A 21,295-nucleotide genomic window follows, 5' to 3' on the forward strand; every position below is an offset into this window, starting at 1 on the left:
CAAGCCAACTTCCTTTGAAGTCAATTACACACAACTTGGTTGGTTGTCTTTGTACCTAAATTGTAAATGAAGAAAGGATTGCCAGTTCAATAAGCCTCAAAAGCAATTAAAATCTTAAGATTTTGAGTTGTTTGTTCAAATACAGCCAGAGGCTGGTCAACTAAGACAGTTTTCATTTTCAGACCATCACACCAAAAATTTATAATAGAGGAAATTTAATATACACATATAACCATGTCCAAATCTGACCCTTTCCAAGGGATATAATAATCTTAAAGAATATAATCAATCTGGAATTCAATCAGAACGAATAATTCTGTATAATAATACATGCACGTGGAAACCTTGCCGAGGTGGCCTAGACTTCGAGTTTAACCACGAGATGAAAAAGCTTGGTATTTTAAAATTCTTATTGTCTCTTGAAGCTCATAGGAGCCTCCCCAATGATGGACGGGTGACCGGGTACCTAAGGACCTCAGTTGAGAAAGAAATGGGGGTGGAAATGGATTTCTCAAGGGGATAAAGAACTGAGTAAATAGAAACAATATGAGGGGTATATCAGCAATTCAATAAATAGGAGATGTCTTTTATCACCTTTCTTCTCTCTTTTTTGGTTGGAGGGGATGAAAAAGAGATTAAATGTTTCTCACTTGGAGTTGGGACTATATAGTTGGATTTACGTCTAGATTGCATTTAATCCTGCAAGCTGGCGTAACTTCTCACAGACTATGAATGTGATTGTGGTTTGTGGACCCAATCTTGCAAAAATGGTTAGGCCCCTGCAAATATTCTGAGTCAGCAAACCTGTTCTTACACAAAACACTTTTAAAGCTCATAAAAATGCATGTTTCTTTGCATAGTTGGAAACAGTCATGTAGCCTACAAAAAAATATTTAAAGAACTTTATCATATGTATGTACTGTTCCTAAAAGAAAGCACATATACATTTACACCCTTTTTTGAGCTATTGAAAATGAGGGATTGGAAAAGAACATACTCACCCCTTGTAAAGTGCCAAAGGCCCTTCAGTTAGCACAACCTGAAATTAATTCCACAAACCCACAATGAGAGGGGACGAGTAAAATATTAAGACAATCTACACATTATTGCTAAGCGAAATGAGGATGAGTTGTAAAAATAATATGAAAATGGAAAAGAAAACTTAGCTCCCTAAGACAACTGAGAATCACAGTGGATATCACGAGTGAATCCCCAACCACATTAAAAAGGACCCTCAAAATAGATAGAAGAAGCATGCTTTCTGAGGCCTACTGATGTTGTGAGACATGGACAATAAATTATGGACCATCGTAGTAATTAGCAAGAATGTGATAACTAAGAATAATGAAAGCAGGGCAAGGAGGATCAAACACTCTCAGTAATGAAGGCTTCCCCATTAAAAAAAACTAGCCTATAAAGATCAGTTGCTCACCCCCATTGTTAGAGATAGACTCAAATAATCAATGACACCCAATCAAAGTTGAAAAGGAGATGGATGAAATGGTATCAGTCTTTTTTGGCATGGGTATCTTGTTGCCACATTGTTGAGCAAATAATTTAAAATTTAAAAATATTTATATATAGACATGTAAGTAAATTTACTTTCCAACTGAGTACAAATTACAATTTTTTTTATGCAAGATCAAGCTATAGGATGAAACTTCAATCATGGATGATTATCGCCTACAAGTGTGCAAGACAATAAAGATAAGTGAAAATAACCAATTGAATGAAACAGAGTTTTGAAGTAAAGAGATAGAGTGTTTAGATGGTAGAAAAGTTGAGATAATACAAGTCTTTATCCATCATTGTTGTAACACTCTAAATATGCCATCAACTTAGGTGAAATATGTTGGGGATAAAGACCCTCCACATAACTCTATTATGATACTGCCCACTTTAGACATAAACCCTCATGACCTTTCTTTTGGTTTCACCTAGAAAGCTCCATACTATTAGAGATAATTGTCTTCATTTATATACCATGAATCTTCTCCCTTGTCCAACCAATGTAAGATTTTGATCACATTCAATAAAACAAAAGTTTGACTAGATAAGTGGATTGCACAAGGATGCAATTTTGCAATTTCTGTCATCTAAAAACGAACTTCTTACAGAAATACCTGGTTAAGATAATTAATTTTAAGAAAATAAACAACCTTCATGCTGCAAGATAGTTACATTTACGATTAAATAAATAAATAAATTGGGGAATTTTTGCTTGCTTGATACTGAAACTTTTCCACCTCCCACATCGAAGCTAACATTAATTAATGCGGAAAAAAGCATGGACTTAAAAGGAGAAGGATAAGGAATCACATTGTGTGAAAATCCAATATGTATGATGCTATTTTGCATATAGAGAATAAATTTAGATACACGACAAAGGAAAAGAGGAAATGTGGCACAATGTAGATACCTGATAGGCACAATGTAGTCCGTTCTTGTAATTTCCAGCTCTTTTAGACTCACGTTGTAACATAAGACGTGTTTTAATCATGTCAATAGGCGTTGTCATGAGAGTACTCACCACTCCAGCTACTGTACTTGAGCTTCACAAGGGTGCAACAAATGGTTAGTCATAGATGTAAACTATGAGAGATTTAAACAGTTGAATTTAAAAATATTATGTAAATAATGTTCAAATGATCTCTCTTTTTTATAACTATGATCTTAATTTGTTGGATTGGAGTCCCATTTTCTAATTTCTCTAGGTCTCCCTTTATTGCTAGGTTGTTTTTTCATTTTTTTATGCCCTTGTACAATCTTTCATTTCTCTAAACGAAAGTTCGGTTCCTAACAACAACAACAACAACAACAATAAATAAATAAAGTTCAAATGATGAATATTTGTGTGTAGAAATGAAAAGAAAAATAGAACATTTGCCAATTGATAGAATTGGGTTGAAACCACAATCTAAAAACCAAAACAAAGCTTTCAGTTACAATTGAAAACCAAACAAGCTAATATGTAAATATTGAAAAATCTGCTTAACAGTTTCTGAAATGCTTTTTATTTTATTTTTGTTGCTGGAAAATTCTTCCTCAACCCATTTTTGTTGGACAAAGGAACAATAAGGAGTGTTTGGGGTGCTAAGTTGGTTATTATAGTTGTGGGTTATAACAGCCGGTAGGTTATAATAATTTACATTTGGATTGCAAACTATTTTAATCTGAGTTATAAAAGTTTGTGTTTGGGGTGCATGCTATTTTAGTCCGAGTATGAAATAGTAAATACTGTAACAAAAAGAGAGATGATGAGTAGAAAATAGTAAACATCATAGTCAATTGTAGGTTTTAATAGTTGGAAATACCAACTACTATAATTGAAGCCCTAGCCACTCCACCCACTTGAAGTTGGGCTTTGGGAGCCCAAACACACCCTAAGCTTCAAGAGGGAACCTCCTTGCCACTTTGTACAGATATACCAAGTTTCCGACTAACAAGAATTCAGTTCTAGACATCTTTTGGGGAAATGGAATGTCTATTTTAATTTTAAATTTTAATAAATAAAAGGATCAAGGGGTTTGGGATCATATCCATTTTATGGTCTCCCTCAGGGCTTCTACCAACAGAAGCATATAATTTCCTTTTGTTTTTGTTTCGAGCTGATTAGAGTGTAGTGTCATTACTTTTCCTAAAAACTCCAAATTCATGTTAAAGGGCCGGCTCTTGGCCAGCTAACCGTTTAATATTTTTTTTCTGTTAACGTGATAATATATTACCTAAAAGCCTGCATATTCAAATAGGGAGCATGGCATCATAAAATAAATGAGTTTTAAGGCTAAAATGAAAGGGGAAACAATACAGGTAACAAAACATTTGTACAGATAGGTCGGAGTTTCATACATGAGATGCAAAGGAAATCCTTCTTGTAAGGGTGTCCACTTAACTAAAACCTGCAAAATACAAAATAGGAAAAACTGTAAGGATAAAAAACATAAGAATAAATAAGCTTGCAGAGCTATAACATATATACAGATTCAAAACTCAAAAACTGTGGAAATTACTTCATGCATGTTAAAAATGAAAAGAACATGCTTAGAAATAGACCCGCTTTGATTCATCATATGTTGCCAGCTGAGATGCTGTCAAAGCACCTGCTCTGGCCATAGCAGGACCAACACCCTTCCAAAGAGCTTTTAGTCCCTCCTCAGAAACAATTCTGGACATTTCTTTCATTGATCCATTGGTTGAGTTTGGATTCATTTGTAATCGCACCTGGCAATAACAAATAACTTTAGGATCAAACTATAGATGAAAAGTTAAGTAATGAGAGGAAGTCTAAATATCACCTTGAGAACTTCAACTGGATTGGTTAGAGCAGTTGCAACTGCACCAGCAATTGCTCCAGCTCCAATCTTAACAAATATATTAGTAGACCCAAAAAGCAGATCAGAAGCATGCTTTGACGGTTCATATAAACCTAGACGGAGACCTCCATAGAGAACTGATCTGGTCAGAGCTGGTGATAGCCCCAAATACAAAGACCTTGGCCCCTCATTATTCAACAGTTGCACAAATACTTGTCCCTATGCATGTTCCAGAATTAATATAAAATAGAACAAGAAACTTCAAGGAAAAAAAAAACGAAATCCGTAAAAGAAAACGTGAATACCATTCCAATCAGAGGCCCCCTCTGCCCCACAAGTTGCATTTGCAACCTAACTTTAAGTACATCTGCATTCAAGCTGGACACAAATTAAGATCACTGTTTGTTGGCTATAGGATCAATTTCTTCTCTCTCTCTCTCTCACTTCTGAAAATTGAGAATCGTTCATGTTATTTCTACGTGGTTCGGAATAAGAAAGAGTTACATCAACAACAGCTTGCCAAAAAAACGACCAATTTGTTCTAGTTCAGGAATTCTCTTATTAACTCCTTCCAGTTTTCCATTCGTCATTCACATGTCGATCATAGCATGTACTAAGCATTACTATATAAAAAAGCAATTATTTTTTCAGTACAAACAGGAACCACGGGCGTCTTGATCCTCAACACATACTGACCCCATTTGAGCTAACCTATTTTTTTCTACATCAAATAACAATTACCAAGAAAAGTTTCGTTATAAAGTTCCACGGATCACAAAATTCTCACCATGAGCGTTGCTCTAAGAAATCAAAACGGTTGCATCAGATTCAATTCGAGGTCCACTAAGACCTAACAACTTACAAAGATGACATACATTTTAAAATCCCAATGAACCACAAAATACCCAATCAATGACACCTAAATTTTAAATTTCTAAACCAACAAAACAAGAACAGGAAAGGCATTTTTCAAGATTTTAAAGGAAAATATAAATATATATATATAGAGAGAGAGAGAGAGAGAACCCAAAGGGTGAGTAACGGCGGTGGCGATGGCGACAGAGAGGCCGCTGGTTCCAAAATGATGAAGAACATCAGAAGGAGAAGCCGCCCAATTCCGTCTCTCATTGCGCGGCAAAACTCCTGAATAGAATTGATCGAAAATTGAAGCAAACAGAAGAAGAAAGATGGAATTGGAAGAATAATAATAATAATAATAATAAATGAAGAAATATAGAGTGAACCTGAAATGGAGGATTCTTGAGGAGAAGAAGATTTGTTAACCATTGGCATTCCCTTTTAGTTAGAGAAAATGGAAAGCTGCAGCTGCCCCCACATTGTTATTTATATAGTGGACATGTTACTTCTATTTGCACCCCCTTGTTTTCTCATAGCACCCCTTCTAATTTACATTTTATTTCTAACTTCTTTGAAAATAATTTCCATGTCTAAACATTGTTACAAATTTCAAATAAAAACTATAGTCTATAGTGACTAAAGCAAAGTTTACATACATAAAATGATTTTTAACCCGAGTTTTGTAGTACACCAATGTTTAGAAACCGGATCGACCGAACCGAACCGACCGATTTTGTTAAAAATCGAATAAAAAATAAAACTCGATACCTTCTCCTGCGAAAAGACTAGAAGCTTCTCTGTCTCTTCTTCCCATTCTCGCAGAGTCGCTGATAGGGTTTTTTTGTTGGGTCTGCCATTGTTGCTTCTTCTTTGAGCTCTTACACAGCTATGCCTCGGTTCGTTCTTTCATATCCTTTTTCTTCCAGCCCTGATTACTTTATTATTCAATCAAATTTAAACATCTCTCCGTTTCTCTCTCCATAGTTAGTGATGTGATCTTGTTGTGAATATGCAGGTATTATTGTGACTATTGCGATACGTATCTGACCCATGATTCTGTAAGTCATCCTCTTTTTATGTTCAGATGATAATGCTATTTCCATTTCGTTTGACCATTGCCCACCTTGCTCGCCATTTTTTTTTTCTGTTTATTTTCGTTTTGGGATTTTATTCGTTGATGCTGTAGTTCCTCGATAGGTAATGTTTTTGGGTTGATGATTCTTGGTTTTGGATGCACATATCAGTTGTTCGAAGAAATTGTAGGAAATTTGGATTCATATGACCGTGGTTGCTGTTGGGATTGGATCGAATGATGAATCAAATAGACTGTTCGTTGTTTTTTTCTTCTCATATATATATTATGATGTTTACATAAATGTGTTTTAAGAGAAGCTAGAACTTATGTTAGTAATTGAAAAGGTACAATGTTAATGATGAGAAGACTTGCCATTAAGACTTAAATCTAAAGAAACAAGTAATTGTGAAAAGGTTTGGAGAGAGCACTCCAAGAAGCTAACTTTTGAGCGTTTGATATATTTTAGACCAAACAACTTGGAAGCCCACAAAACCACCGTTGGTTGGCCTAGTGAATTGAGGTTGAGGTCAAGGAAGAAAGTGAGTGTAGAGGCTATTGGTTCAAACTATTGACTACATACATAAGATTTAAAATTCTATGACTTTCCTTCGTAACTAGATGTTGTAGGGTGAGGTGGTTGTGGCTTCATGTTAGTCGAGGTGTGTGCAAAACCGTACTCTACACTTGATATCCAAAAAAAGAGAAGAAACACTAAACCATGGTTACTATGTATAGTTCTTGATTTCAAGCGGGATGTGTCAAACCTTTGGTTTCCTTGAAACTAACATTAGTCTGTACAATCTTTAATGACTTTTTTCAGTTATACTTGATTCTTGTGTTCTAGACGCGATAATATTTAGCTCCTTGGCATATTTTGGGCTCCCCCCCCACCCCCTTTAAAAAATGTTGTTGGATAGAGTATTGCTCTGGGGACAGGCTTCAGAATTTTTTCATTTATATTGAGTCATTGGTTGTTTAGAATTGCTTATATTTAGTTTATCTTTGATGTCTCAGCCATCTGTGAGGAAGCAGCATAATGCAGGCTACAAACATAAGGTATCTTAATATTTCCCACGTCTCGGTTTAGCGTATAATTCCCTATTCCGTGGAGGTTGAGCTCATCGAGCCAGTTTAGAACTTAATATCGTAGTTTTATGTTTTAAAGAGTTTCAGATTAAAAAGAACCTGATTGTGGTTTTGTTGGTTATAATTTTAGAAACACTTATAAAGGGGAAAAGTTAACTGTTAGAGGTAAGATTTTATTGTTTATAGAGGTTCTGTTAAGGTTAGTGAATTGTAATTGTAACTTTCATATTTTTAAATAAAAGGACATAATTTAGAGAACTGAGGTAATATTAAAAATATCTTTTCACACATTCATCCAATAAGAACTTTATTTTTTTTTTTCAAGGAAAAAGACATTTTAGTTTCTAAAAGAACAAATGATCAACGAATTCTTAGTTTTTTTATTCATGGATGCACTCCAGGCAAACGTGCGATCATACTATCAGCAGTTCGAGGAGCAACAAACCCAAAGTTTAATTGACCAGAGGATCAAAGAGCATCTTGGTCAAGCCGCAGCATTCCAGCAGGTTGGTGCAGCTTTTAATCAACATTTACTCGGCCAAAGACCTCGTCTTCCTGTACTACCTACTCCTGTAATACCAGGAGCTGCTCCGGGGTTAATGCCTGGAATTAGGCCTCCAGTTTTGCCAAGACCAATTCCTGGTGCTCCAGGTAATATTCACAGATTTGATATTGTTGGAGATTTAACAATTTCTTTTAATGCATATCCCTTTGACTTTGTTGATGTCATTTCGCAATTTGCATTTTGAACTACTATAACCACATTGTTATGTTTTTCGACTCAGTAAAAAAAAAAACCTTAAAAACTTGAAACTTAAAATAGTCAAAGTAATAATATATCATCTTGAATAGTGGAGATACTAGATATAATAATTACTGCCAAAGTAGAATCTGGCACCTATCTGTCTAGTTAAAATTATTTCTATTGTTGCTAGAATGATGTTTAGTCCTTTTTTTCAACAAACAAAAGACCAAACTTATTTAGAACGTAAAATGGAAGATAATTAGAGCGATGCAGATTTTCCCAGTCACATTCTGATGAAGTTTCTCTTTTCCTTGCTGGAAAAAAGGAATTATCATTTGAATAGAGGAAATCAGTTTAACCTCGTTGCTACTACTATCTCTTGAAGCTCAACTAGTATACTTCAGACTGACTCATGTCAGTTAGTGACATTTTTGTTGATTTCGGCCCGTGCTTCTTTTCATTACTGAATGTCAGTATTTCACCTATGTATCTAGATGTCTGAATTCCTCTTCTTTGTCATTGTAGGGTATCTACCAACTCCCACAATGCCACCTATGATGGCCCCGCCTGGAGCTCCCATCCCTGGCCAAGTGAATATTCCTTCCAGGCCGCCTCCTCCAGCGCCAATTCCAGGAAGTGCACCTCAACCTTCTTCAACCAATGGCGCACCATTGGCTGCACCATCGACATACCAAGCAAACCCAGCCGCACCAGGAAGTGGAGGGTATGATAGTTTCACCTCCATGGCTCAACCTTCCTCTGAGTCTAACCATTAGAGCTTCTACTTGTGCTGTTTATGTATGATATCCAAAGCTCTTTTAATGCAAATTGGGACCAACATTTTTTAAAAATCTGAAGCAAAATTTGGAGCCTTTGAGATTAAATGTAGAAAAGTTCTTTCTAAGTGAGCAAAGGAAATAATTTTTGTGGTTGATTCCTTGCTACTTGTTTGGAGGTAGAATACGTAGTGTGCTTATATGGCCAAATGGGTGATTCTGAATCCGTTAAGACACAACGGTTTAGTTTTTAGTTTTCTTTTTGTAATTTCTAGTTTTCGGGAATGGAATGTATTTGATGTTTATTTGCTCCCCTTTAATGTCTGATTTTCTTTTAAAAATTGTTGCTGATTATGGAAACAGTAGGCTGACCTTTTTAGGGGGGAGTGACCAACCTGACTTTCATTTACTTGACCAATGTCACGAGCCAAATTGCCTTATCTATTATGTATACCGGAAAGGACTTGTCAAAATGTTAAATTGTAAGTTAATTAACATAGATTATGCTCATTTCTCCTTAAGACCTTTTCGTACAGTCTTAATTGACCTTTACTAATTACTAAGTTATTTGACAATGGTTTCAAATTGCTTATTTTGTTGATAGTTAAATTGGAAATACACACCATTATTTGTACTACGAGGTGAGGGATTCAACATCGACAAAGATTATGTCATTAGTTATTTTGCATTTCATAAATTATACTTTCTATATGAATTATTATTGTTTTTTTAGTATAAATAGGTGGTGGATTTGAACACTCGTCTTTTGGTTTCGAGTGGAAAGGTATCAGTTGAATTAGCTTTATATCGTCATTAATCGTAGAAAACAAATAAATAAAACAAGATATTCATCATTAGAGTCGTATATTACTTGTATTGTTTATCTTAAATTGAACTCTTGAACTGACGTAGAAAGAGTATTTTTATGCAAACCACGTATTGATTTTCATACTTTTAATAATTGAATCTTAAATCAATTGTAAAATATAAACTGTTCTTAAGTGAAGGTAAAAAAAACTCCATTATTATGTAGTATTTATATTCCTTGAATAGAAAAGGGAATGAATATTTTATTGGCAGCAATACTTAGATAAACTAAAAAAAGAAAAAGAAAAAGAAGCAAAATCTATTAATATATTAGATTTAAATTTTGTTATACTTACCACTTCTATTATATTATATTGTATTAGATCTACTAATTCTTTGAATTTGATCGTTAATATTTACGATTGCATCCTAATATTATGAACATTTAATATCTTTACTATTCATTTTAATAAATTAAACCAGTAGTTAAAGATAATACAATATAAAATTGGCATGTTTTAGGCTTAGTTCTATTTATTATTATTTTTCATAAAATGCATGAAAAACATAGGGAAAGTTTTTAAAAGTATTTTGAGATTTCAAAATTTGAAAGAAAAATCTGAAATTGTTTTCAAAATGTAGAAAGAAAATCAAACGAAAACATAGGTAAGAGTAGTACAACTCAATTTTTAAATCTAGAGAAAGAAAACGATTATCAATCTAAGCTTTAGAAATTTGTATGTTGCCTTTTAAACAAAACTTTTGAAAGAAAAAAAAAGTCAGAATTTCAATTTTTAAAAAAACATGAAAGAAAATTTTCTTTATATTTTAGAGGTGAACTAAATTATAATGAAATTTGAAAGTTCATTTTCAAATGGTAAATAATAATTTCAAGCCCAAAATAGTATTTACCTCTAAAATTGTTTCAGAAGCTTTTTTTTTTTTTTTTGCAAGGGTGTTATAAACAGAATAGAGAAGAAAAACGAAGCGCACACAATTATGAATGGATGGAAATTCATAACAGAAAGAAATTTATGTACAGTGTTGATCTACCAAAAAATGCACTCAAAGAAATGGATTACCTCTTTGAGTGATACGTATCCATCGGTCATTTTTACCACCATTTCGATGGAGGAAGAAAGAGAAATTCTACTTCTTTACTAGTCTTGTTGACCGCATCAAAACCTTTTCGTGCTGTCTGTGAAGAGCTCATGCCTGTTCATGACAAGTGTTAATCAAACAACAAAGCTTAGGAGTTAATGAATTGTTGATGATTAATCCTTTAGTTATCAATTACAACGATAGAACTTAATGTTTCTCTAACATGCTAACAAAGTTAGAGAATTTAGTTTGGTAATAAAAATTAGAACCTTAAAAAGATGTCCATTCATTTGGAAGGGTATGTTCAAGATCTTATATTGAGAGATGGAGGTACCTCTAATGATCTTAAAAAGATACATTTGCTATTCATATTTTTTATTGGTTGTGAGATAGAATCTATATTTCTCTGACAAATCAACTATACTAAATTTTGAGATCACTCTTGAAAACAAAGCTCACACTTAATGGTTTGGTTACATTATAGGTTTGCGATCACATTTAAAGAGGTAATAACTACTTTACAACCTTGAACAAGACCTAATCGATGGAGGATGTACAACTTCGGAAAATTTTTCTATATTTCAGTGGTATAAAAAAAATTTCATACTACCTCTATTTATTGTTTGCCATGTCAATGCACTTTTAAAGATAAGATGTGATCCATTAATATTGATATAGGACACACTGATATTAATAAAGGCAAATTTACAAAGTGAACTATAGAAATATGGTATTCTCAAATTCTCTTACAACTGTTTCCATAAGTTCCAAATTCTTTTAGTTTAGCACTATCCTGCCTCCGATCTCATTCACAAATCTCCATTTCCCGACTTATTTACTGCGACCTAACTTTTGAGAATGGATAGGTCAACTTATTTAATCCCGGAAAAAGCAAACTAATGTAATCCTTTTGTTGAGTTGATTTTCAACTAGGCGGATGTCAATGAAAAGTACATAGATCCAGTCCACTTGTTTAAGCCTATTCCTAAAGCATAGTTTCTCGCACCAAATCGAACTTATAAAGAAGCCTAGGTTGAATCCAGGGAGTTCTTTCCTAGAGATTTGGTGATGCATCTCAGGATTAAGTGTGAGGTAACATTAACCATTATTATTTAGTAAAGAGCCAGTCGAACTTTCAAGTAGTTTAATATTATTATACTCATTATTAAACCCAGTTCGACAACCGGGCTCCAACTACTGAATCATTTTTATGCTAATTAGTAAGCTTGAATATTGTTTTGCTAGAGTCAACATCTATTTTGAAAATTATAATAACTCTTGCTTTGGTTTGTGTGTCTTAGCACGTATGGTTTGGATAGAAAATACTAACCGTTTGTTTTCAAGTTTCTGGATAACTATCCCATTCAGTAGAAGCTCGGAACTGTAAACTTTTGCTCCTGCAAAAAGGAACTCTAGCATTATTCTTTAAAAAACCAGGTGTTTACTTATTAAAAAGGGGTTAAATAAATAAATTCATACCTTTTTTGAGGAAATGAACACAATCTGCATAATCTTCCTCGCATGAAAGAATAAGTAGATTGTCCGGGAACTTTTCATTCTTCCCGGTGAAAATCTGACTCCTCTCAATAGTCTGCAAGGAGTTTAAATTTATGAGCAATTTTTCAATACCAAAAGGGATAATCAGAGATGGAAGTGAAATTTACTGAACTCAACCTAAAAGTTAAGCTTATAAATACTATTTTCAACCTAGATTCCATTATTATATTGTCTATATTCAGGTGTGATTAAAAACCGAGGAATAAAAAATAATTTCTAAAAAAACTATTTTTTGAATACCAAAATGTTTAATTAGAAAAGATGAAAACTATGTTAAAAAATTAAAAAAGAAGTACATTTTTTTAAGACCAGAAGCCAAATAGTTATCCGACAACACCTGTATAATTTGAGAACATTCACGATTATGCACAAGAATGTATATTCAGTACCTCACCCTGAGACATCTTTACCAAACTGGCAATGATTTCTTTACCAGGTCTTATGTTTTGAGTGACGAGGACTTTGAAACCCTGCTAAGTAGGATGGAAGAAGAAAATGTAAGATTTCTATAGCATTAGTGAAATATAGACTTGGAAAAACCCTAGCATAGATGAAACTAAAGAACAGCATTCCACCTGTAGAAGTGGGCATAGGGTAGCACGAGATAAGGAAACAGGCAAGCTAAAACCAATTTCCTTCTCCTTCTTAGTATCTCTTAGAATATAGTTCTTTTCATCAATAAAACAGCTTGCTTGTCCACAACTTTCAAGCCATGAAGGAGTAACCACTGGTTTACCAAGAGCAATAGCCTCCAACATGTTCCTCGTACGAACGAACTTATCTGCTACAAAATGTGTGGCATCTACAGAACTCGATGCAATTGATATTCCCAGTTGTAAGACAACCTACGAAGAAACCAGATGGTAAATACACGTTACGAAATAAGTTAAGTTGGCTTCGTAGAAACGAGAAGTACAAATTTACCTTTTTCTGTTGCTTGAGGGTAACTACGTCCAAATGCTGGCTAAAGCATACTCTTACCAAAGCCATTGTTCTTCTTCTCCTCAAATCTTTCCATTTTAGATCAGGCATCGACTCTGAGACACCTAATCTTGCAAGCTCTTTTGAAGAAGACTGTGGTAGCATTATGCTACGACTTGTATTGTGATAAACTTCGAATTTTGATCTGGACCTTGATGTGCACTTCCCTACGGTAAAGCACAGCGTGTTACTGAACCTGGACTACGTAATTATAGTATAAACAGAAAAGTTGAGAACTAGTTTATAACCTCACGCAAGCATTTCAAAAATATTTTTGCACTGGGCGTTAATGTAAAACATGTAGCAAACTGCTTATTTAACTTGTAAAAATCCATATAGAACGTTCGGATTGATTCTCCTGATTACGACAGTTGACTTACTGTTAGAATTTCTGCCTACTTTCCCATTTTTCATTAGGATGGAATTGTTGCAACTTCCATCAACTGCTAAAGAAGTGTTGTTCTGATTTTTTGATCTATTTGGATGGCTTTGGATGTTGCGAGGTGTTCTTCTTCCTCTGGGGTGGCTCCATAAATCAACCATCAAACGGGTGGTAATTTGATCTCCAATAGTGAGACCTCGCTGACTCAGTTGGCAACTACCTGTTTCGCTAAGTAGATTGGAAGGTGTGGCTGAATAATTGCTCTCATCAGGAGACTTTCTATAATTTGACTGTCCCTGCAACGCCAACCTACTTCTTTTTGCTTTACTCTTAGCTATCAAAACGGCTTCTAACTCCTGACACTCACATTCTACCCGAGATGTATTCAAACACTTTGCGTTAAGCTTCCTCTTAGATTTCAGTGTTCGCTTCGATTTCCCGTCAGCGCCACCTATAGTCTGAGGATAAGAACTATTCAAATGTGGTTTATGTTCTTTCATAGAACATGAAACACTATCTAGGGCATTCTCTGGACTCCAAGCATTGGCAAGATTGTCGTTGTCTGGGATATAACACAGTGCTTCCATTGCCTCAGCAGCTATTTGAGTACTAAAGCCAATATCTAATTCGTCTGGTGCATCTCTCTCGTCATCCATAAATTCAAATTGTCCCTCTACTAATTTTGCATTTGTTTCCTCGTTGGACTTATTCTCTATTTCAATGTTGCTCATCCCTTCTGCCTCTAATGAATAGATTTCTAATCTTGGAGGTGGCAAAGTTGAAGCAGTTGAATCAGTCTGGAATTGAATGCCTGCATTTGCTTCCTCCTCGTCTTCATACCTCTTAAGTAAACAGTCTCCTATATTGCTCAGTTTCGCCATATTATGATGCTTGGTCGTACATGACCGTCCTCTGCAATTACTTAAATCAGAAGATGACTTTTTGCACTTGCAAAATGAGTTACATTCTGCTTCTTGATTGAGAATTTCCACCCACTCAAAGTTCCCTGTTTCATCAATCGACTTCCTACCTATTCTCTTCGCCAAACTTTGAGGTCCCTTAATTCTTGAAACAATAGGTGATTGCACTCTAGCAGCCTTTCTCTGGCCAAGTCCTTGAGAAGGATTTACATTTGCAGTACTTAGTTTTACAAAATGATCGACAAAGACAATAGCATTGACTTGGGTGGACTCTCCGGGTTCTTGAGAGCTGCAATAGCTTAACCTTGTCGAAAGTTGAGACGAATCCTTTACCACGTTAAGCCCATTAAAACAATTTGAAGAAACTTGCTCTCCTTCATACAAATTTATAGACAAGTCAACCAAAATCAATATTAAAGAAAATGAACAGAGTAGAAAAAAAGCTTACTTTTAGTTTTTTGTCCCTGTACTTTTAAAACGGCAACTTCTCGAAAGTATTAGATAAAAAATACACATTCTGAGAATAAATGTTTTTAAGTGTACGAACGGAACAAAACAAAGTTTCAAAAGTATGAACTCGTATTACATATCAAAATATGACTTGAATCTTTAAAAAAAAAAAGGCTAACAATATCACGTTTGAAATTAAAGCAGTGAGCATGGACCTGCATCGCATGGCTTATGATCAGAAGAGTGGAAGTCCAATGCCATATTCTCTTCTTGTGCATCACTTTTAACTTCCTGTTCCGCTTCATTTCTAGACAGGGAGCTAGAAACTCTAATCACTCGACTCCCATTAATTCCCTCATCCTCGCTATCAAGAACAACATCATCCTCATACTCGAAAGTAGGAATGCATAAGTTCTCCGAACAATCATCAAGTCCAGCCACCGTTTCTGTATCATTGAAAGGACTCTCCAAACGAACTACGCGGTTATCAAATCCAACAATGTCTTCAAAAGGCAATGTATTTTGCAGTAGTTCAAAATCATCAAAACTCCCACCGGAATCATCATTGTCTAATTTTGAGACCATCACAAAGAAAACAAAACGCCAATAAGTACTAAGCCAATAACGTGAAAACACTTTGAACCTAGGGAACGAAAATCAATGAAAACAGAAAGAAAGTTTCACTGCTAAAAAAATGATGCAGATGGCAAATGATTCGATTCAGTGACTTTATAAGTCGTTTCTCGATCGATTACGCTAGGAAACTTAAGCGTATCGAAGATTAGTGATGATTACCTGAAACCGAAGATGAAGATGGAGAATGGAGATCAACGATAGGAGTTTGGATATTGGCGATGGATGTCATTGGCATTGTTGGTGAAGATTTCTTTATCAGAATCAAATGAGCTTGCGGAGAACATTAACACATTTTTTTTTTTTTGGTAAGAGCATGAAGTTTGGGAAAATGAAATGGAGGGAAGTTCTTCGAACGGTTTCTCAAATTTGCTTAATATATGTTTAAATCTTTTTTAGTTGGAGGGAAACGCTCCGTTCTCCAACATAAAATTATTATAAAATTTTGAAAAATAAATTCCAATATTTTACTATTTTTTTTAAATGTTCCTTTTTATAATAATCATTTTATTTTCTTTTTAAGAAACAAATAAGCAAAATTTATTTATATATTTTTTAGTATTTTGGATAAATTCTTGATCGAATTTTAAAAACAATACTTTTTTTCATATAAAGGAAATTATAAAAAAGGTTAAATTTGACAAACTATTTACAAAATATAACAAAATTTAAACATTGATATGCTCGTAAGTTTATCCATTTCTTTTATTGACATATATCTTGTAATCATTTTAATTTATTTAGTAATATATGAAAATGCCCCTTTAAACAACTTATTTTTAAAGAACACAATCATTACATAAAGATTTTATATATTTTGAAACCAAAAGTAAGTTAAAATAAACTTTATTGTAATGTCTTTTAAACCTAATGAATAAATTGAAATTATAAAGAGAGATTGAATTAAAAACTTGTTATTTTAAAATTATGGATTAGATCCAAAATTCAAAAATCAAACCGATTTTTTTCTTCAAAATACGAATTACATGTTTTTAATTATTTAAAAAATAAGTTTGTGTGTGATATGTTCATTATAATTTTGTATGTTTGTTATCCAATTTGTATCGATGATTTAGAAAACTAAATTGCGTTTGAAGAGTATAAAAATAGTTTTAATATTGTTATTTGTTTTTCAAAATTTGCCTTCTTAAATAAAGAAGAGATAGATGGATTTTGTACAAATACTATTGAACTGCGTCTATATATTATATTAAGTTTGCTTTTGGTCATTAGTTTAAGTTTTTAAATCAATTGGTGATTTAAGATGGTATCAGAGCATGTTGCTCTAGAATCTATTGATTCAATTTCCTACATTGTCATTTTCTCATCATTTAATTGTTGGATCTTTCTTGACTACGATAACATTTCTCTTTGTATCGGTGCCTAAAATGTCACGACAAAATAGTTAAATATGCTTTTCTTTTATCAATTTTCAATTTTTGTTATATATTAGAAAAATACCAATATGGACATAACAGTAATTCTAAATAGCATGGTGTAGTTAACCAATATTTATAAGAAATACTACTCTAGTTGTAAATTGGTTTTAAGATAATTATATAATATGGTATTAGAATCAAATGAATGATGAATCCAAAGCCACTAAAATCCGAACAAAGAACTGTGAAACCAAAGAGATTCCACAATACAGAAGGGTTGGAGTTGGGATGACAATATCCCAAACTCAATAGTAGAATAGAAGAACAAATATACAACAGGAACATAATCACAATTGTCTCCTTCTAAATGAGCCTGCTGGTGCAAAAAAAGATGCCACTAGGGACTTTGAAAGATGCCTGAACCAAGCTTAAATTTTGATACTTGATTGTACACTAAATAGGATGTTTGACCTATCACTTAGAAAGTCGGTGGTAAACAATTTAATACTACTATAATATATTAGTTCCGGACTTCATAACTCAACCTACTGCCTCAACCGGTAGTAAAAACGTTGATACCTGCACATTGAGTCGTTAAGCCTGTATCATTCTCCTTTGTTCGTTCAGCAATCACTCTAGATTTGCACGAGTAAAGTGCAAAATTGATACCAAATCATGTTAAGCTCGCTGCTTCAAATTTACTTGCTTGCTCCAGCTCTTGTTCTTTATTTTCTGTCTTCATTTAAATCGTTTCAAAACCGAAGTTATGTAAGTAAATAAGGAACATACTTTCATTAGAGAAAAAAAAGGCCAGAGGGATGAGAGGTCATCTGCCCAGGAGAATTAAGGGAAATTTTCTCACCAAAGTTAGGGGCTGTATTTAAAAAGTATTAACTATTTTCATTTGAGAAAAAAAAATGAAAAATTTCAAGGACGTATCCAAAAAAGAACAAAGAGCTCCAACTATACAAGATAGTTTCTATAAAATGGTTACAAAAGGACTTCGAAATCAAAGTCTAGAAGGAAACATGGGATATGACAAGGGCCCAAAAATTACTAGGATCCCTCTCCAACCCTATAAGCACTCTGTTAATCTAATCCCCCAAAGAACCCATAAAATAGTCCCCACCTGGATGAGACACAAAACGCAACGCTCCCTCGCGAGCAGATGCAGGAGAAACTCCCTACCATAACACTGGTATCCCTGTGTTGGGCCAGCAAGAAGCCAAACATCTAAAAGAAGTAATTCCAGATTCGCAACCTCACAACTCTAGAGAATAAGGGCCATGTCTTCCTCCTCCTGCCAATTTGAGCACATGTGTAGCACACTTTGCCAAAAGACTTAAAAAACCTATACAAGTATCATAGACCAAATAGACTCCCTAGCTTATCCTTTATAACACTTCCCTGTCTAATAATAGCTTTGTTTTTGACACACAAACTTGAAAGCACTCCTTGAAGTGCTGTCTTTTATCAGACATAATTTGAGGTCAAACAACTGTAAAATGGAAAAGAAACCGGTTTAAAAATCAACCACGCCCAATTACATTTCGATCAAATTTTTATTTAATCCAGACCAACATAAATGCAATAGAAGAAGCTCTACTTTTACTTATAGCAAACCTGCCAAGAGAAATGGTGCAAGATCTGGTGTTTGGAACATCCAAACGTAGTCAAAGAAAGTTGCGTTGACATTGAAGAAATAGAGCAATACATGAATTGTTTGTCCAGAAATATAGATCTGACCACAGATGAGTTACTAGAAGAAAGAAAAGTCAAAGAGACAAATTAGTTAGTTACTTTCAAAATTGAAGTGGTTGATACAGTTAAGACAGCTCGATTCTTTGTGCAATTAAGTTCACTGCTGCATTGGCAGAAGAGAATGCTCCATGAAAACTTTCCTTATAGGAAATAGATTCCAATTCTCTTGCCATATTCAACAAAATTTCGCCTAGGTCCGTCGTTTTCTTTAACAAAGAATTATAGTATGAATTTGCAGCAACCTTGCTTATCTCTACATTAGTTTCCTCTGGACAGTACTCGTCATCTAACCATTTGTGCAAAGTAACCCTAAGCCACTCTGATTCCTGACAAAAAAAGAAAAACCCAATTGATCAGTCATTAGAGGAAGGATTGAGGCGCACAAGTAGTTGAAACAAACTTTTTAAAAAACGTGTATATTAAAAGGAAAAATTTAACCATTAACTGGACAGCCATTATGCTAGATTAGTGAAAATAGCTACACTAAGACAGTAAATTGGATCGCCCAAACTTGTTGTTGCTATAAAAAACCATCGAGAAGAGTTTCCACAAGCTAATTAGACAAGTAGATTGATTCTAAATCGCTATATCGAAGAAACCAGCAAATCTAATAGGACATTTCAAGACGGATTTCCAATCTCCTTCACGTAAACTGCTCGAGAAGAAAGGTTAAAACTGTCTTGGATCATCAAAACAGCTGTAGACTTTGAAGCCTAATATCGTTGGTACTAACTTGAAAATCTTTCCCAGCTCATAAATCAAAATCCATTTAACATCCAGTGCAACACCATTTTTCTTTTCGAAAAATACATCAAAAGTCATGCCCACGTACTCTAGAGACCGTACAAATTTGTGTTCACAAGAACATTGTCTAATTCCCAATTAGATTTCATGAAGATAACAGTGTCATCACATCACATTCATCATTCAAAAACATCAAGAATGCGCCATCGTCAACAAAAAAAAAAAAAAAAAAAAAACCAATTATTACGTTAAAATCACAAAAATGAAGCTCGACAAGTAGCCTAAACAGAACGAAAATCAGAAGGAAGAAGCAATACCTCTAATGCCTTTGAAGGAACCGACCACTCATCGGGAACCCTGAGGCTTTCAACCTCTAGTTCGGGATCATCATCTTCCTCCCCATACGGTGGGCCATTTCGAATATAAGACCTGGAAGTTGTTTGAGCGTGCCAACGGCCATTGCTATGGAGAGTCTGTGGACAAAATTGTGGGAAATTGATGGCGCGCTTTCTGGAAGAGAATTGGGAGGAGAAATGGAAGGAAAAAGCAGAAGAATTTGTGATGGAAACGTGTTTACTTGGTGGAATCAAAATCAGAGACTCCATTTCTTGTTGTTTCTCTGTGCCAAGCTCCCCAAGCAGTTGATGGCAGGGGCGATTGAGACGTGTGGATATGATTTATCGGTGAAGTTTTCTTATTTTATCGTTATTTTTAACTTAAGACAACAACAACAACAAAGTAATCAAACAAATAAATAAGGATAACAACCAAACACAAAATAAGGCACACATATGGTCATGTTGGTTTATTGTACCATATCCTTAAAACAAACAAATAAAAACTTTAAACTAAATGGTCGGACTAACCACTTAGGAACGTTGCAATGTAACACCATGAGCATTCGTTATTACGCACGTGCCAAAACATAATATGCAACAATAACGTGATCACCAAGTCATATGAGATTAGTTCGTGGGATTTTATGTCTCGATTGATTATCCATCTAAAGTGACACAATTAGTTGAGTTTTGTTTTTTTTTAAAAAAAAAATTGTATTATAGCATGATATTTTATAGAAAACACTTTTTTTTCTTTCACAAAAGCATGTCTCTTGTAGATATTCTAAAAGTATGCTTAAACGCATATAAAGAGTCAATAATAACAAATAATAAAGTGAATGAATTCTTTGTAATATTGCCTTTACTAGCTTGAGATACCACTACAACGTAATTATTTTCGTACACTATCGACTAAAAACACGTATAAATAATAAAGGAACTAGGTTAGATTATCTTTCTGACCAACCTTTGTCACCATCAAACGAACTTGCACGATAGATCAATCAACTCTCTAAACAATAGTCCCAAGGCACACGACGTCTGATAAAGGGTGTAAGAGAGCACACAATCGAAGAGAGAGAAATGGTAGTGTTGTAGGGTTCGGGTTGACTTGTTGAGTCGATGGATCGATTATTGACACCATACAACATCAAATAACTACAACATCCCCATCACCTATATCTTCACACATATTGTAATAATTTGTCATAATGCATACTTATAAATAACTTCATTCGACCACCTCGATCATATATTTTTTTGTGCGTTGGCTTAGCTGAATTAATCATTTATCGTTCTAACATAGACATCAAAATGCACAAATATTGGAACTAAGTCGGTGTGAAGATTTTTTAGGATCACCTTGAAAAAAATCATAAAAAAACCAGC

General features: G+C 34.2%; 4 protein-coding genes across 9 annotated transcripts; 1 reads left to right on the plus strand and 3 right to left on the minus strand.

Moving 5' to 3' along the window:
- Positions 1-198: 198 nt before the first annotated feature.
- On the minus strand, positions 199-5,750 carry LOC103492725 (uncharacterized). 4 transcript variants are annotated; one of them, XM_008453204.3, is made up of 9 exons: positions 5,558-5,710; positions 5,340-5,456; positions 4,619-4,680; positions 4,296-4,532; positions 4,054-4,221; positions 3,850-3,899; positions 2,420-2,552; positions 1,002-1,039; positions 199-779 (listed from the first exon to the last, which is right to left on the minus strand). In XM_008453204.3, exons 1-9 carry the CDS (start codon positions 5,604-5,606, stop codon positions 683-685), a joined length of 951 nt encoding a protein of 316 aa, XP_008451426.2. In that variant the 5' UTR covers positions 5,607-5,710; the 3' UTR covers positions 199-682. The 4 variants fall into 4 exon arrangements, 3 of the variants coding, with proteins under 3 accessions (XP_008451426.2, XP_008451428.2, XP_008451427.2); XM_008453206.3 differs by having other exon boundaries at positions 4,619-4,691; XM_008453205.3 differs by having other exon boundaries at positions 4,619-4,759.
- LOC103492724 (U1 small nuclear ribonucleoprotein C) lies at positions 5,745-9,158 on the plus strand. Its single transcript, XM_008453203.3, has 5 exons — positions 5,745-6,067; positions 6,187-6,229; positions 7,261-7,302; positions 7,734-7,983; positions 8,603-9,158. Exons 1-5 carry the CDS (start codon positions 6,060-6,062, stop codon positions 8,851-8,853), a joined length of 594 nt encoding a protein of 197 aa, XP_008451425.1. The 5' UTR covers positions 5,745-6,059; the 3' UTR covers positions 8,854-9,158.
- A 160-nt stretch (positions 9,159-9,318) lies between these two features.
- Positions 9,319-16,004, minus strand: LOC103492723 (uncharacterized). Its single transcript, XM_051086940.1, has 9 exons — positions 15,847-16,004; positions 15,267-15,620; positions 13,680-14,975; positions 13,243-13,466; positions 12,894-13,163; positions 12,708-12,788; positions 12,241-12,352; positions 12,092-12,158; positions 9,319-10,875 (listed from the first exon to the last, which is right to left on the minus strand). The coding sequence occupies exons 1-9, from the start codon at positions 15,920-15,922 to the stop codon at positions 10,839-10,841; spliced, it is 2,517 nt and encodes an 838-aa protein (XP_050942897.1). The 5' UTR covers positions 15,923-16,004; the 3' UTR covers positions 9,319-10,838.
- Positions 16,005-17,269: 1,265 nt separating this feature from the next.
- Positions 17,270-20,268, minus strand: LOC103492727 (uncharacterized). 3 transcript variants are annotated; one of them, XR_007822113.1, is made up of 4 exons: positions 19,886-20,268; positions 18,864-19,150; positions 18,193-18,561; positions 17,270-17,795 (listed from the first exon to the last, which is right to left on the minus strand). XR_007822113.1 is itself a non-coding variant. In XM_008453209.3 (3 exons), exons 1-2 carry the CDS (start codon positions 20,171-20,173, stop codon positions 18,890-18,892), a joined length of 549 nt encoding a protein of 182 aa, XP_008451431.1. In that variant the 5' UTR covers positions 20,174-20,268; the 3' UTR covers positions 17,270-17,795; positions 18,864-18,889. The 3 variants fall into 3 exon arrangements, 2 of the variants coding, with proteins under 2 accessions (XP_008451431.1, XP_008451430.1); XM_008453209.3 differs by lacking the exon at positions 18,193-18,561; XM_008453208.3 differs by lacking the exon at positions 18,193-18,561 and having other exon boundaries at positions 17,270-17,799.
- Between the last annotated feature and the right edge of the window lie 1,027 nt (positions 20,269-21,295).

Source organism: Cucumis melo, chromosome 1, assembly GCF_025177605.1.
Source record: "Cucumis melo cultivar AY chromosome 1, USDA_Cmelo_AY_1.0, whole genome shotgun sequence".
Classification (NCBI taxonomy): domain Eukaryota; kingdom Viridiplantae; phylum Streptophyta; class Magnoliopsida; order Cucurbitales; family Cucurbitaceae; genus Cucumis; species Cucumis melo.

Bases quoted from the DNA above. Each gene is read 5' to 3' on its own strand.
- LOC103492725 (XM_008453204.3), bottom strand. From the start codon at position 5,606: ATGCCAATGGTTAACAAATCTTCTTCTCCTCAAGAATCCTCCATTTCA. The intron at 3,900-4,053 runs GTCTATTTCTAA...TGTATTTTGCAG, and splicing joins CATATGATGAATCAAAGCGG to GTTTTAGTTAAGTGGACACC. The intron at 2,553-3,849 runs GTATGAAACTCC...ACCCTTGTGAAG, and splicing joins GGATTTCCTTTGCATCTCAT to CTCAAGTACAGTAGCTGGAG.
- LOC103492724 (XM_008453203.3), top strand. The intron at 6,230-7,260 runs GTAAGTCATCCT...TTGATGTCTCAG, and splicing joins CGTATCTGACCCATGATTCT to CCATCTGTGAGGAAGCAGCA. The intron at 7,984-8,602 runs GTAATATTCACA...TTGTCATTGTAG, and splicing joins ACCAATTCCTGGTGCTCCAG to GGTATCTACCAACTCCCACA.
- LOC103492723 (XM_051086940.1), bottom strand. From the start codon at position 15,922: ATGCCAATGACATCCATCGCCAATATCCAAACTCCTATCGTTGATCTC. The intron at 14,976-15,266 runs GTCCATGCTCAC...ATTTGTATGAAG, and splicing joins TCATAAGCCATGCGATGCAG to GAGAGCAAGTTTCTTCAAAT. The intron at 12,159-12,240 runs GTATGAATTTAT...TCCTTTTTGCAG, and splicing joins TGTTCATTTCCTCAAAAAAG to GAGCAAAAGTTTACAGTTCC.
- LOC103492727 (XM_008453209.3), bottom strand. From the start codon at position 20,173: ATGGAGTCTCTGATTTTGATTCCACCAAGTAAACACGTTTCCATCACA. The intron at 19,151-19,885 runs GTATTGCTTCTT...TTTTTTTGTCAG, and splicing joins TTCCTTCAAAGGCATTAGAG to GAATCAGAGTGGCTTAGGGT.